At 41.7% G+C, this 17258-nt stretch overlaps 1 protein-coding gene across 5 annotated transcripts in view; it reads right to left on the bottom strand.

Annotated features, from left to right (window-relative positions):
* sobpa (sine oculis binding protein homolog (Drosophila) a) overlaps nt 1-15385 on the bottom strand; it is a 39304-nt gene extending 23919 nt beyond the window's left edge. For 3 of the 5 annotated variants that reach the window (XM_046413365.1, XM_046413367.1, XM_046413370.1), the window contains exons 1-4: nt 15188-15385; nt 5269-5389; nt 3623-3832; nt 305-456 (exon numbers count right to left, since the gene is read on the bottom strand). In XM_046413365.1, coding sequence (XP_046269321.1) covers nt 305-456; nt 3623-3832; nt 5269-5389; nt 15188-15364 — 660 coding nt within the window. In that variant the 5' untranslated portion in view covers nt 15365-15385. The other 2 variants (XM_046413368.1, XM_046413369.1) reach the window with 1 other exon arrangement.
* Between the last annotated feature and the right edge of the window lie 1873 nt (nt 15386-17258).

Raw genomic sequence — 17258 nt, 5'->3', positions numbered from 1 at the left:
AAATGTGAGAATTGCTTTATATGATAATTTCATGTTACTTGACCACTGTTTCATGTCCAATTCGTGCTATTCTTGATGATCATTCACCACCTGGTAACAGTAAATACCACATTTACAAGTATAATTACAATACATACACTTGTATCACACTTGTTTCATTTTTATTTTCACTTTTATATCCTCATCTGGGACTCACTGGTGAACACATGTAGTTGCCAGGAGATTTGTGACACACTGTATCCGCAAACTCTCTAAAAGATGTTATATCAAAGTGCTGAGCTGATGATGAAGGAAGGAACTTTACCTTGTTTCTCTTAAAGTAGGCTCTGCGGCAGGCGGCGAAGCATTTCTCACTGCAGAAGCTCTTCAGCTCGCTCCCCATGCTCAGAGAATAGCGTTTAACGCCGACCTTCTGGCACCAGGCGCACATGATCTGCACATTGGATGCATCTTCATCTGGAAAGAACCAACCAGCAGTGAAAGTGAACTGGGATGGAGCTCAGGTTCAGTGTGTAATTTTAGACCATGATACTGCTTCAGGTCCAGACCCCATGAAGGATCGCTCCAGATATCTTTCAGCTTGGGTCTTGTTTGCAGGTCTTCTATAAAGGCTTTATACAAAACATTCTCATCTGCTAGTTTCACATAATCATCAATAGCAAGAAATAACTAGAATCGTTATTTAGCACTCATAATGTATTACATTATAATTAATACTGATCTTGAGCTACTGAGCATGTCTAAAACTTTGTGATCAAAGTCAGACTCATTCTGATTACAAAATATCCTTAAGCAAGAATGACATCTATTATATTTTAAGTGTAAGTCAATGCAACACGCACGCAACGACTATATGTATTAAACACTAGGACCAAAAAGCATGAACTCCGCTGATTCAGCCCAGCTGCTGGGCTGCTTAAATCCTCTCAAGATTCAAGCCACAAAACCACTGTAGGATTTATAATGAAGCCCTGCCATGGGTAAATGCAGTAGAACCGGATGAGTCAGGGACATGGGAGGATGCCTATTTGCGGCTGTGCTCTATGGGTATTACAGAACCTGAAGTGGACGCAAGGATGTACTCTGATGAAGCCTGGTGTTCACACGGGAAGCTCTATCAGAAAGTGTAGTCTCCCTGCTGATGTGCACCCTGTGATAGTGTCTTGACTACACCAGGGTCAGAGAGCATTTAAATAATTCTCACAGTTTGCATAAGACAACATTAATGCCAGACGGATGAGGTTTGTTTCCTAGAACAATCCTAGCTAAGACCTGACCTGAGCTCAAGTACAGGAAAAGTTCAACTTTGCTCTTTGGTTCTTTCTTTTTTTCCAATTTATTCAAAATTATGACACTTTAAGGGCACAAACTAGGGGCAAAGAAACAAACAACAACAACAAAAAAACAAACCACAAAACGGTAAGTAACATACACAGTTAATGTTTTAAGTGGTCAAGCATAGAAAGTAAGTAAATAATAAAAAAAAATAAACAAAGGAGACAGTGATAATTAGTAGTTTTCTGGACTAAATTCATTCTGAAAATCTTATAAATAAATAATATAAATATTATAGTTCTAAAAATGTTAACAAAAAAACAAAACAGTAATTTTAAAATAAAAAAATGCATCTGTTACAATAATTTTTGGTATTTATGGTTGTGCGTATATATTTGTATGTATATGGGAATTTTTGCAGCAGGGCTCTAGGATTTATGTATGAGTTTTCTATTATTTGAAGTTGATATGTGTAAGCGTTTAGGTTTATGTCTCAGTTAATGCTGAATGTTCATCCATGTCCGGTGTGGGAGGGTGGCTTTGCAAAGACAAAGGAGGTATTCTAAAGAATAACTGGGGTTTTACAGGTCAAAAAGACTACATGCAGACCTCTTCTGTCTCCTATGATTTATGGTTAGCCCTAACAAACTTCTGAGTAAATCTTCAGTTGACCTCATCCCTCCTGGTCAGTGTGGGCAACACTTTATTTTAATAGACCCTCTGTGACAGTGAAATGCCTCTTCTGTGGCAAACTGACTGCTGGTGATGAGCGGTGGGCTTTTAGTGCCGTCACTGATGCAATGAGAGAGAGAGAGAGAGATCCTCCGAGATTCCCTCCAGTATCTCCCAATTATCACATTATGACTATGCGGGTGTGAGGGCGAAAAAATGCAGGCCCATTAGTCTTTCACCCCCGCTCACCTCCTTATCACACGCTGGACAGACTTTTCACCTCTTGTTGAGCTTAATGGATCTACAGAGCCATCAGATTTTAAGTACAAACTAACTCACAATTAAGGGAATAACTCCCTGGGGTCCTAAAGATAGCACAGTGGCCCCAACATGCATATTTTATGCCTTTCCTCTCCTCTGTCATTCCTATAGTCTCTCTGGCTTTTTGAGTCTATCTGGATTGCTGCCCACTGCAGTGATAACAAAAAACAAGACACAGTTTCATTCCAATCTGACTGGGTGGGTGGATCAGGGTGTGTAAATTTCTTGGAAAAATGTATGTGCATAATAAACACGACTGAAGGCCAATATGAAATTGCAACATCTTTCCCAATGTCTCAACATTTTCATACAAAGAGAGATCTAGAGGTGGAGCTGTTTTTGCGCATGCTGGCAACTCGTAACAAGCCCATCTCAAAACACTCACATCTGCATGAGGGGAAAAAAAAAACCCTTCAGTAATTATGCAGCCTCCATACTAAATGCCACCATCATCCGCTGTACCTGCACCTCAAAAGGTCCTTTGTCGTATTTTGCGGGGCACATGAATAATTCAGCATATGTGTGAGGGTGGGGGTGGGGTAAGGTGGGGGGGGCGAGTTGAAGGAGCTGTGGGCCGGGTGGTGGGTTGGTGCTGGGCTTTAAGTGGGATCGCACCATCTGTTTCCCCGCCTAGGGAGGGCCAGCGGGGACTCCTCTTGGGCGATGCCAAGGCAGCTCGCTCCCTCCACCGAGGCGTACCAACCTCCTGTGCCACAGCAGACGTAAGGGATAATGAAGGCCTCTGTCTGGCCGAGGAACGCAGACATTTCCTTAGAGAGTTGATGCAGTTACATTGACACTTGGGCAGGTGGAGGAAAACAAGGTGGTACAGCAGGTAGCAAGCTCATTAGTCGCCTGTCCCTGCCTGGTTTTGAGGCTTTCAGGCCATTGCAAAGACAGAAAGTTTTCTCCTTGCATAAACATTCAGTTTCCTGCTAAGTGCTGGAGAATCAGTCAGTACATTTCTGCTTTCAGCGCAATGTCATCTGTCTGGAAAACAACAGAGGACAAAATCCTTTCCAGCTCTTCTAGTTGGGGGTTTTGACTGGACAAATGACTTTATGTTTGTGGTTAGACATTTGCAATCTGTGATGCGCTGAGAATGACCTTGATCTTGTTGGAAATTTAAAATGTAGCCTTGTTCAAAACACACAAATGGGTAAGCATAAAAACAGTTGAAACCGTTCGTGCAGGCTCTGGAGTTAGACTGATTTGAGTATATTTTGATAGTGGTTTTTGCTGGTACACATCATGTTGAAGTGCTGTCTTGACAAAGCAGGACTTGTATAAGCCTGAACTACTTTTCAAATTATCTACTGTTTGTGTCTTTCCAAAAATGTGTTGTGCTCCCTACCTGCAGGGGGCTTGATCAGTGGCGGGGGGATCATAGGGACTATGATGGGCAAGTTGCCATGTTCCTTGGTGCTGGGTGTGGAGGTGGACGGTGTGGTGGAGGGCTCTGTGACTCCATTCCTAGAGGCTGGCAAACACTGGGAGCCGTTGGCTCTATCCGGAGAGCCTTCGCCGATTTCTGCTGAAGCTGGCATTTTTGGCAACAAGTTTTCTAGACAGGGGAAATTGAGCAAAATAAAACATTACTGAACAACTGATTAGATGCTGTGGCACTAATGTAAGAGCACAGTATGCCTTAAGTCTGACACAAGGGTCAGTTTTGACCATACTAGAGGCATGAGTGATGTCTGTTTTTTAAGGTGGACTTGGAAATGTTTCTGTTCAGAACCTCAAAATATTAGTGACTAAACAAGCGACAAAGAAGATTAAAATTAAAACATTACAATCAATATTCTTTTATTAGCAGTGGATCAGATAAACAAATGTAATTTGAACGGGGTCGCTTGTAATGACAAACACACAAAGAATTATCATACAACGCTGTCATGGTCCTCCGTTCTACAAAGCTTGTTTGTCTAAGCAATTCTTTTTGTTTTTCATTCCACAACTTAACCGCTTTGGTTCAGTCTCACTGCTGTTGTGAGCCTCGTTCTAGTTGTAGCTGATTTCAGAGAAAAAACTCAAATAAACTGACTGACTACCTGTGCAGCACCAAATGGCAGACAAAGTTTGTGACTACCTGGTGAACATAGTGGAGCATTTAGCAGCTAAGGAGTCAGACATTTCCCTCAGGAGTTGGTGTAGACCAAAAACAGTTTTAAAAGAAGATTAACTATTGGACTTAGATTTGTCTGGTAAACACAAACATGACTGAATGAATGCTGACACTGCTTTTGTCTCCTGGATAGGTGTCTAGGCAACTCTAATGCTAATAAGCTCCCTGTATCAACCTCATAATGTGACAGCTTTGTTGCACGCCCCCTAGTGGCCAAAAATCAAATAACATAGGTCAAAGGTCATCAAACATTCTTCGTTTTTGTTTTTTGTCTTCCTTTAATGTTTTTTGTCGTTTTGTCTTAAAAGGTAAGCCAATCCACTTCAGCAGAAGTGACTTTAGTGTGGATGTAGCTTTGAATAAGACTGACAGTGATGGTAGCAAAAGCAAATAGTCCATCTGTCATCACATTTTGATTAAAATGTTGCTAAACTGTGATTGGAGCATGGGAATATGTCACATCACAATTTTCCATTTGTGCCTTGCCCACTTCCTACCACTTGGAAAAGCAAGGATAGAAACAAAAATAAAGAAACCTCACAGGTGTAATGACCTAAATTTCTTAGCTTTGATGTGTTCACGTAGGAACCCATTACTTAAAGTAAGAAGTAGTTTCATATAATGAGGGCCGTTAACACATTTACAAAGTGGTGTCTCACACATATTCAACATACTGCATTAGCCATATTTCATGATCCATTCATGAGCATTAATATTTACATTAATTTCATGATCTTTTTTGTTCAGCACATGACATCATGGTGGATAATATAACAGTTGAGAATGTTGACTGATGGGCCATTCAGGCAAAAAATGCATTCATTCTTTGATTAAAAACATAAAAATGGTGTGCTGTATGTATAGGTTCACACCTTTGAGGACGGAGATATGCTGTGGCGTCTCCCCTATCTCCAGGTTGTCAGAGTCTCTCAGCTCCACCTTGTCATAGCCGTACCAGCCCAGCAGCTCATTCATGGTGTTCTCTGCAAAACTCTGCAACACAAACAGTTGGCTGGTGAGACCCAAGACAAAGATTCAATCACTAAAACTAAAAGTAGACCAGTTTTAGTGCAGACTATATCCTGCTTGAGTTGTATTTCTTGCACTACAAGCTGCTAGAGTAGTGCTGTAGTATAAAAAAAGTAGCAAATTAAATGGGAGCAACCTTTGGATACTGTCACATACAATATACATGTTACCTAAGCAAAAATCTTAACATTTTGAAAAAAGCATGAAGATAAATGAGATCTGAGGTCACTTGTTATAAAGGTAAATGTAACAGTCTGCTACTTTGTTGCATTTGCTCTGCTTCTCCTGAGACCTTGACTTTCAGACTAGCTTCTTAGAGCTGCAAACAAGACCACATTTCTTCAACTAATTAGGCAGACATATTGCGATGCCCCTCAATATTTAAAGCAGTGCCCCAAGAAAACCACAATGTAGGTTTTTCCTCAAGGTCTTCTTCATAAGTACAGGTCAAGCTAATTGGGGCCAATTCTGTCCAAACGCCGCATTGTGTGCAACCAGACAAACTAATGGCCCCTATCACAGCACAATAAAAGAGGAGGATGTTAGCAGAGCGCAATAAAGCCTCTGATAAGAATCCTATCACAGCACACTAACCAGCACAGAGAACCTATCACAATACAATAAATAGAAACCACAGCACAGTAAAGACACAGTGAGAGCAGAGATAAGGGTTTGACTCATGAGTTTCTTCTTCTTTTACAGATACTTTAAAAGCTCTTTCATCGTTCTTACACCTTATCTGTTCGGTTGAAAATCGGTTGCCAAAACGGCACAGGGGTAAATGGACCAGGGGGAACGAAGGTGCCTGAAACTGTGTAATCTAACAACATGTCAAAGATTATTCTTATTTTTGAATCTGTGCTGTTATTGAGCTATACTATATTACTATTTAGTTGGAACAGAAATATTAGTATGAAACAATAGTATGTATCATCATGGGTCTTATTCTCAGTGACTCTCAACAGAAGCCAACTAAAAGGGCAAAATGTGGAAAAACAAACCCTTAACATACAGTTTTCCCATTTTGTTTCCACTTAAGTGGTTTTGCAGTGAGTTTGTAGTGACTGACTGACCGTAAATATTGAAGGAATTGTGCATAATCTTGGGAAATACACTTATTAGCATAGAGTCAGATGATCAATACCACGCATTGTTCGACACCACTCTCATATCAGCATCTGTAATTGTGAAGTTACACCCAGCGGGTGCTTTGATTAGTATAAAGCCTGGAAGCAGGGGGGAACAGCTTGTTATGTCTTAAGTGTAAAAACAACAAGCTGCACTTTTCTCAATATGCTAAGCTAAGCTAACTGCCTGCTGACTTTAGCTCCATGTTTAGTGTATATGAAGCTAAAGCCCAGCAAGGAAGCAAATAAGTGTGCTTCTTAATATGTTGAACTAATTCTGTGGGTTGGTTTTCAACATTTAACTGGTTTAATTAGACATTTAGAGTAGATACAGCACAAGACAAATAACTAGAGTGTACATCAGTACACTAATTCCTCGTGGCGAACAATCACAGTAAAAACATTAATAAAGAGTCAAATAATATTACAGCTGTTGCTGCTGCAGTATAGAACACTTCATAGCTTAAGAACATCTCATAATTCAGTAAACACTGAGTCATGTCATGGAATGGATCGGCAGCTAAGTTGCTTTGAGCAAGGCAGTAAAGTCGTAACATTCTCCAGCAGCACAGCACAGCTATGCAGATATTTAGTGCAGGTATACAGAAAAAAAAATTAAAACTCTTTGCAGGTGATATATAAAAGTATTTCCTTTATAATAACCTCTCACAGCACTGTCAATAAACACTGTACTCAAAACAAAAACATAAGCCTGCTAATGCACAGAGTCCATTATCAGCATACACCTCTCAGCTGGAACATTACCACAAGCATCTATTCACTGAACCCTAAACTATGGTAAATGGTTCAGCTACCATTCAAATCTAAAACACAGATGAAAACGTTCTTTATGAAAACAACCCACAACAGCAACTGAGGATGAATCAGATGTAATTATTTTGTGATAAAATATTAGTCACAGGTCACTAAACTTTCAGCTTATAGGGAACACTGGTCCTCAGCCCCCTGCTAAGTGATGTTTTTCACATGCTGGTGCTGAATATATTTGTGACGACAGACACATCAAACACAGTTTTTTGTATTAATTCAACCGTAGGTATGGGACCCGACTTGGTGTCTGTCAGTTAACACACAACAACAGCTTGTATCATATTACAGGCCTGCAAAGACAAACACACCCCCCAAGCAGCAATATAGTATATAGGATGTTACCACAGAGATGAGCCACCTTGACTTGTCTTTGGTGGATTTTGCTGCAAATCGAATCGACAAGACACGAGTCAGATCATTATTTTACAACCAGTCCCACTTCACTGTGAATGTTATCTCACGATAGCAGCGGTAGTCACACATCAGTCACTACATCAAGCAGTTAAATGTCAATTACAAACAGCTCCTGTCGATATGTCAGAGCTGAAATGATCATGCTGGAGTGGTTCAGTACCACCCAGCACATCTGACTCTTGACTCTTGCGTTGATCTATATTTAACAGCAAAATATAGACACACACACTCCCACAAGAGTATGTGCATTTGTCTTAAGAGTTTTGCTGCATTCTGAGGGGAAAAGAACCAAAACCAAATTCATTCTGTGATCCAATCTGATGTATTTCCCATACTCTTTCAAAAAATTCCATCCAGCCTCCTCTGTAAATTCTTGATAAAGCAATGATGTTAGTTAATTAAAAATATTGACCGCTCATCTATAATTAAAAAGGAATTCCCCCCAAAAACATAAAAAATAAGATATTGCTCAAGGTCAGATTTGACATTGTGCTGTGAACACAGACTTTGCACATATATTAACTTTAAAGTTGCACTGGGCAGCTTTTACATGTTGACAAGTTGGAAGAAGGAAGTAGGTGTGAAGTGAACTGAGCACATTGCACACAGCAAGTTCATGTCTATCAACCAGGCTGTCATCAATGAGAGGATGACAGAGGAAAAATTTAACTTGGATGGCTGGAGATTGCTCACCCACAGCTGGAGGCAGGTCTGGAGTATTGATTTGGGATTTCCTGTGCGTGGAAAAGTGACCTTACTGGAAAACCATAATTTAATTTGGCCAAATAAACAAAAACTACAAAGTCTCAGATGGGATGGGTATGGTGTATTCAGAAATGTTTTCACAATAAAATACCTTCTGCAGCTATTAAAAAAAAAGAAGTGTCTCCAATGGCTCATCACACGCACACGCACACTGACACAGTATGGAGTGTGTCAGAGTCCACAGCCTGCAGACAACAGGTTGGTCCATTGACTCAGTTACCTGCTACAAATTCAATTAACAGAGCACCAACACAAAGAGCAGTTTTTGCTTACAGTCGTACTACAGTAAGGGAGATACAAGTAGGAATGAGCCCCCTCCCACACACAAACACACACACATACACACACACATACATACACACACCAACACACACATTTGTTTAGACTGGGACAGAAGTATCTCTTTGCACATTTGAGACATTGTGGCACAGGATAGGAGTGACAGAGGCATATTTTATCCTGCTTCATCAGCATATTCACTCAGTTTCTAAGCGTTTTAGAGAAAAATTCATGATGTGTTGTATTTGTATTGCAGAGTAGTAGCACTATCCTAGGATCAGCTTTGCCTCCGTTTTGCTTTGTTCATACAGAGCATATAGTTTCTGCTATTCTGTGCAGAAGTGAATTTGCCACACTTAGTGGAAGGACTTTGTCTAAATGCTGGAGAGGCATTATTAATGAAGACCGACAGGAGTTATTGATCGGCCTGTTATGAAATACCACTGTGGTGGTGTGGTCAGTGAGTAGAGGTGGCACAAAGGTGCGGAGCACAGTTCAAATCAGTGACAGGTGAAGCCAAAGCACCACGCATGCAACTATGTGCAAGGAAGTTTGAGGGCATAGCGTGCAAACATGAGTGTGTAAACATCTGGAACTCTCTGGACTTCAAGGTTGGACAGTGTCAGCATCCAGCTATGAAGGATATGCAGCCATTATTTACAGTAATTAAAGTCTAATCCAAACATTTATAATCTCAGCTATTTTGGTCACAGAGCTTTTTAAAATGGTGATGAAAGCAAGGAAGGCTGTTGATGAGGACAACTTGTGTTTGCAGATGTGACAGCAGTGCTCTCTCTCTGTCTGAAGATTCCTGGAAGTCAGATTTAGAACCACTTCCTGAGCAGAGCTAAAGTTAGGTTCTGACAGCTTTATACGGGACTGTTTAGGCCCGCGGTGACACCCTGTTTTCATGGCATTTTACACCACGTCGTGTTTCAACAGAAACTGTCAGTAAATGTCTTGTGGGGCAGTTCAAAACATTTATGCAGGTCAGATGAACTATATACACTAAATGTCCCACAGGTGTAAACACAAATGCCCCAAATATGGCCAAATACGGTCTTTCTCATACCTACACACTCTGCTTTCATCCCCCACGTGATAAACAAAAATCAAATATGTAAAGAAAAGAGAGAGAGGTTTTCTAATACAATCATGTATGTCATACTCATGGGCCACAGCATCAATTCTGACAGACTCAAGGGCCAAACCTTGGCAAGCACAACTACAGAAATTAGCCCTACTGCAAGGATGGAACCTCGAGGGGAAAAAAAATCTCAAATCCTGCTTTTGAACAAACGAACTGGAGCATAACCCAGCCTGCATGTACTCCTGGGTAAAACGGATGTAGCTGTAAAATAACCACACCATGGAGACAAATACACTGCATCTCTCTGTCTCCCCGTCCTTCCCACCATCCTGTCCTGTGTCACCCCACTACTTTGAAAAAGTGGGAGTAATATTAAGAGTGGAATCTAACACTGTTTGGCGGCTCATCAAAGCAGCGGCAACAGCTTTAGCTCTGTGTGAGCTGGTTAGGAACAAGCACTGGAGACACAGAGACAGCTGCATACGTCTATATGGTATAATGGAAGTATAGCCTTTTTCATCCGGTTTGATGCAGACAAAATCTCTTTTTATCTGCTTTAAAGTCTTCTAAGAGCCTCCAACAGAACAAAGGTCAACTGGAAGTGAAGTTTATGTTTGAGGCTGCCAAGAGATTAGTTTTTATGCAGTCGAGTTATCAAGTTAGAAAAGTTCAAATAGGGCAGCACTTTTTGCTGAAGTGCACGGCTGCAGGGTGGTGACTTCAGCTGGTCTGTCCATCTGTCAGTTCAAGAATTTGGCCCTGAGAACAATATCTTAACGACTTTCCGAGAAATGTAAAATAAAGTGCAAGAGGATGATTCCTGCTCATGTTAACCTTTTGTTTACTGCCAGCCTCAAGGCAAATTTCACCCTAAACCCAAATTTTGGTCCGTGACAGGTGTATTTATTTACACCATCAAGAAGAAGATACCATCAGCAGAGAAACACCCACTTTGTTCTCTTCAGCATCGGCCCGAGGTGCAGTTAAAGTCAAAATGGTGGTTTTCACTGAGCCTTTTCAGGATAATTAATGATGTACTCACGATATGTAAAGTAAAGACATGATTCACAAGCTGGCACTTCCCTGCCACATATTCAGTTGTGGATCATGATTAAAACCCATTTAAAATTCTGCCTCTCCACAGTCTTCCCTCCAGCAGGACCCAGTCAGGGCCAGTAGGGCTTGTGGTAGTGATGGTGGTGGGAACTGGATACCTTGTGGGCTGAAAGCAGAGCAGGTCACTGTACACCGTGATAACATTCCCGAATCCACACGCCAAGTTTCCCTTTGCCTCCTCCCTCTCCACTTTTCCACTCCCCTGCTCCCTCTCTCCTCCTCTGCCTCTCCCTCTCCTCTGCTTTCATTTCCCTCTACTTTCCTTGATATCTGATCCAGCAGAGACACTCAGGTTACAGTTTTTACAGCTTAGCCAGCCCAGCGCTGTATACATTCCTTTCTCCAGTGTTTCTTACCCTCTCTCCAGCCTCTCAGATCCACTCCATGCCCACTCCTCCTTCTGCTTGATTACTCACCGGGGCTTATTTTACCGTGGCACACATTAAGCAGCCAGATGAAGGAAACACTGTCAGACTGTTTGGCTTTTCCGAGGAGTGTGATCCCTCACAAGGGCACATTGTGCGTCTGAGTGTGTGTCTTTTCCTCTCACTTTGGTCTGAAATATTAAAGATGAGAGAACAAACTGGGGCTTTTTATTCTGAACGCTTGGAACAGAAGAATCTAAGAGTTTTCAGGAGAAAGTCAGTTCATTAAACTTACTTGATTTACTGTCGTGGTGGAGACTGTTATCATGCAGCCATGTTATGGTGATAACTAACTGCAACACTGCAGGTCACAATGCTGGATCCGGGTTTACGGTTTGATTTGTATATAGGTGTAATGCTCTCATGGCTACGCAGTAACTCTGTGTTGTACCATTTCAAAGGCATCTTTTTTAACATGTTTCAACTTTAGCTCCCATAATGTCACAATAACAATGATGGTATTTAAAGAGAGGCTGCAGCTATTCTCCAGTTCCCTACATTCTATCCGTGGATCTGTGATTTCCTAAATTAAATCTGTTGACAGCTGCTCATGTGTGTTTGTGTTTGTGTGTGTGTGTGTGCATGTGCGGCGTGAAAGTGCACGTGCGCAGTAGGAGATGAAGTTGCATAATGAGCTACAATCGAACTTGTGTAGTCTTTGAAAGTGTTTTGACACCTTAACCACATCTGCTGCTCCATTCAGTAGCTTCTGCTGGTATTGATGGAGATAGTGGAGTCGTCATGGCAGACGTAGCACAAAACACAAAACTATATGGACTGCATTTTGTGCTGACAAAATTGTTGTCTATAAATTCACAATCTAGTGACATTTTTATTTGGTCAGGCCCATCTTCGAGTTCAAAACTCCATCCATAATTTGACTGATTGCAATAAATCAAATGTCAAATGAAGCTGCTTCAATCAAATGAGATGTTTAATTGACATGTCTGCTCTCCCAAACATAAAAGATGTCAAATCACTGAACCCTGAAGGATGACCCGTTTCACAGCATCTATCATCTCAGAGCCCAACTGACAAACCTGCAAATAAAACATCATTTCTGACTGATGACTGACAACATATAATTACCTGGTCAGTCTGATAAATAATAAGACGAGAATTTTGATTCCATTTTTTTCACAGTAGGTCTAAATAGATTTATAATAAATGGCTTTCCGTTGTAATGATAAAAATTGAGCAAATAAAACCTGGACTTGTTGTGGCCAGAGAACACTTTACTGTGCCTAAACGATTCTCATTAAAATTTCTTTCATTCTAAAGGCTCCATTGAGACCACCTCAAGTGCTCCCCTGATAAGAAACAAGCAAATTTCTCCATGCAGAGACCCTGCCTGACCACCACCACCACTACTCTGCATCCCTCCCTCCTGTCATCAGGACCAGACAGCAGCAGAGTGGCTTAAATGTATTTTTTCATAAACTGAAGACCATGAGAAATGTTTTTAATTTCAGCAAGAAAATAAATTCCAGTTGAACTGCATTTTGTCACTGAGAAAAAAAAATCATTTTTCTCTCAACCCTGAATGTATCTTTAGATAACAAGCAAGGACAACTCTGAAAAGATTTGCATCTGTTCAACTAAGTGGAGCACATAAATACAGTAAAATTCAGTACTGCCCATTACACTCCCAGAAACTGCTTTCACTAGGCTACCTTATCATGCAATAACCCTGCAGTTTGCTGCCTGTTCCTCGTCGCTCTTTTATAATAATAAATGCATCTTTGGCAGCTGAGCTCACCAACATAGCATTTAGATTGTCATGAATGAAATGATTTTTTTTCCCTTCTTGTTTTACAGTAACAGAGAAGATCACGAACGCGGCCGTGTGGGAAGGTCTAAATACAAAAAGGTTTTATTCCAGGGTTATTTCAGGACTCCCTCAAAGCCAGCACCTTCGTTTTTCCTCTAGCAGCCTAAATCACAATTTCCACTCTCATTCTCGACGTGATCACCTGCATATCTGAGTGCATGTGTGCGTGTGTGTGTGTGTGTCTCCAGCCATATGTGTACAAACAATGAAGAGATGAAGACAAAGCGGACACACAGCCTGCCTCACACACACACACAACCAGCCAGGAACACTTTCTGTCTCCACAATGAACCGCACGAAGCTCAGGGCTCAAATATCACAATGTGCAACGAGAGCGGGAGGGAAAAGGAAAAAAACACGAATAGAAACAACGTGTGGCTGATTATCGGGACAGGATGATGCAGGCCGAACACGAGAGACAATACGCTCATGTCGAGTGCGTAAAGCTCACACACGCACATCTGGATCACACGCCTCTGGGCAGCTGGGCAAAACACACACACACACACACGCATAAACACAAACACACACCTCGACTCAGAAGCAAACCCAAGCAGTCGATATGGACCCCCAAAAGCAATGTGGGTATGCGAGTGTTCCCCCATTGATTTTCACCAATTATGCACACTGGCTGCTCTCCGTTGCGCCGTAGTGTAATAGTATTAATAGTAATAGTAGAGGCACTGTTGACGCCTTCACTGACGCACTGGATTTTCCATGAACTCTGGGCAAGCCATGAAAGGCAAAGCACATAAACGGCTAAATTATGACAGGAGGCGACAGGAACGTACACCGTATTCTTCACTGACTCTAAACTTACTAGAAGAACAGTAGCAGTGAATGGGTGCCGCATCCATTGTGCACGGCGGTGTACGGGCAGGCAGCGCTGCTGAGGCTGGCATTCAGCGGGGATGACAATAGAACTTGGGTAAAGAAAAATCATAAATCAAAGTTGGACTATCATGCAGCCAATTGCACTTGAGTGTAGACTATCGGATATTTTCACTGAGGACGCCGGTTAGTGCTTCAACACATATGCATGTTCCCCACGAGCACCCTGTTTCCACGCGCAATCACATGCAACTGGGCACAGAGCCCCCGTTTTTTGTTTGTTTTGTTTTGTTTTGTTTTACCTTCATCTCTTCATTTATTTCCCTTTTCACCGGGTGAGCTGGCTTTCGGCTTCTTTTATTTTCCGGAGGTCTGCCTTCTTTTTCCATCTCTGCCATGTTTTCTCTCTGTGAGACTTCTGTCAATATTTGCGGTGAGGCGGGGAGAGGAGGGGGGCGAAAGAGAAGCGGCGGCAGCTGTTTACAGTCGCCAGACGGCGGATGTCTTGCAGCTTCTCCGCGGCCCGTGTGACGCTGGCGATGCCGCCGAGGGCTTGCGGGGCCCGGCTAAGTCAGCCATCTTCTGCCCGTATCCTCCACGGTCCGTGCGCCAGTGGTGAGCCGCCTCTGTGAGTCAAAGGAGAGGTTGAGTGAGGGGAAAAAACGAGACAGGGGGAGGGGCGTCCGCTGAAACATTATATGACGCGTTGGTGATCAGAGGTAGGCTATTTCTTCTCGCTTTCCCATAGAGTGCAATCAGAGCAGTCACATCCACTTAGGGCTGCTTCCTCACGGTGACAGACTGCAAGCAGCAAACAGGTGCCCACACAGTCTTCCAGTCCCACATTGTTTTTCAGGGGAGTCTATAACCTGCTGCTGCTGCTCATGATTCGATTTAGTCTCTCTGTCAGTTACAGACCTCGCTATCTCGGTCATTTCACGCCGCAAACTCAAGACGCATGTCAGGTCTCGGAGTTCTGCTGCGTATAGATGTGTGTTCAGTCACACTGCTGTCAGTTTGGACCAGAGCAACTGTGCAGGTGTAGTGCCTTACCCGGTGACACATGAGTGGGTCAGTGGGTGTTTCTCTCAATGTTCTTTTCTGCTGAGAAAAAGAAAAAGCGGAGAGAAATACATGAAATAAATCCTTCATCATGGCGAGGGAAAAGGTTTGACGCTGCGTCAAGGCCAAAGCAAACTTTTTGAGTGTGCCGATTTTGTGATCCCTCATGCTAAAAATAAAGTTTCCATCTGGTGTTCAAAGCGTTAAGTCGTTTCCCTCAGGTTGTTCCAGCAGGTAACATTGTGAATGGCGCAATAAGAGTGGTAGTCTTTACCGTCCCCCCGGGGGGAAATTTGTCTCGGCAGCCGACCTGTCTGACAAGGACAAAATGCTCTACACCATCAGCAGACATTTCAGAAAAGTTCAGGTGTAATTGATTACAGTAAAATGACTGCATTACACTCAGGTGAGCTATAGTCCCGGGGTCCAGGTATTGTTCATGTTCCTTCACTGTCACGGCACACTGATACAATTAATGGATCTGAGCTGAAATTAGTTTCAGCTGTGCTTTTCCTGCTATCATCAAGTCAAAATGTCTTGTAATATACGCGTGGTCACATACACATTAACACACATGTACTTGCATACGCATGAATTCAGATGCATGTTTTCATTTGCTGTTGTTTTTGTAGAGTTCACGTTTTATAGTGGATAACCTCAACAAGGGGCCATTCAGCAAAATAGAGTGATTACTCTCATGTGAAACACATCCTTTAATGTATGTTTTTTAACTTTAGGTGTGATTTTACGTGTTTTATCGGTGTGTTACATGCTGTCCTCTGACTTTGTGTAGAATAACAATGAGTTGGCAGGTGGAGGCCACTGACAGTGCCTGGGGACGCTGCGCATGACACTGTGACACCCATTTGAGCTGGGAAATCAGCGGGAACAGGAGCTGTGAACCGTGATGCAGGGTCAGGGTGAGATGACTTGTGTGCTGCAGTGCTGCTTTTGCAGCTCACCTGTATCCCAGGATTCATTCTTTAAGCTGCCCCTCCAGTTTGTTTTAGTGTAATAGCATCTGTGATAATATAGGTGATTCACTAAAAGCAGCAGCTGTGTGGAAAATAATTTTACTGTGTTTTTTTTTTAATGAGTTGACTGGAATTGGTATTAAACATAATCTAAATGACTAAGTGGCATTTTGGTGTAATGTTTTGCTACAATTAAATATCTTAGTTTATATAATAGTAACACATAAAGCGACTTTAACTATTTCTTCCTTTACGATGCTGGGAGCAGATGGATCAGTAATAATAATAACAACTTAAGTAACACAGTTTTCATTTAGCATATAACACATGAATACACAGTGCATCTGTTTGCTTTGTAAGTCTGTTCTGCAAAGGAGGCTGCAGCTTCATGTTATGTAAGCTGACCTTGACAGACTTTCTCTCCAATTCAGTAATAAGCACATGGAGAAGGATTCAGTGATTTCTTTCTTCTTCTTTTTTTTTTTTTTTTTTACAATTCACACAGTTTGGCTTATATTTTATATTTTATTTTTTTAAAGGGTGTGTTTGTGGAAATATGTGATGAGATGGGACCTAATTTGACTGATTTTATCCAAAAGAGTTTCCACATTGGCATAAAATCTCACTCATCGTGTTCATGGTCGACAATAATCTGAGTTAATATGAAATATGCAGCAATCCCTGTAATTTCCAATTATTTGACAAAAGCAATGACGAAATGTCACTGATGTTTCGGTGTCAATTAAATGAAGAAACTGCAAGGCAGCATTGGCTCTATCAAAACAAAGAAGCTATCAGAATAAAACATTAACATTACATTAACTGAAGAAAATCATAAGGGATGTTCTGTAATGATCAAACATTAATAATACATCAAATCACCAGTTGGTGCTGCCCTCATTCAGCAGCTTTGCAAATGATGATGTGAAAAATAGTAACATCTACAGAAAGTGGAAAGCAAATGGGTCCTCACCTTAATTCACTGTGGATGCTGTGTAACACCATTGGCACTGCTTGGTGTGAACTTTTCAATATCAGATCATTAGATTTTTGGGCTTATATCTTGAGATATTATATACTGTAACCCT

Source organism: Scatophagus argus, chromosome 15 (genome assembly GCF_020382885.2).
Source record: "Scatophagus argus isolate fScaArg1 chromosome 15, fScaArg1.pri, whole genome shotgun sequence".
In the NCBI taxonomy this organism is placed as follows: Eukaryota; Metazoa; Chordata; class Actinopteri; family Scatophagidae; genus Scatophagus; species Scatophagus argus.
The sequence above is the reverse complement of the archived record's forward strand: the minus strand, read 5'-3'. Positions and strand labels throughout refer to the sequence as shown.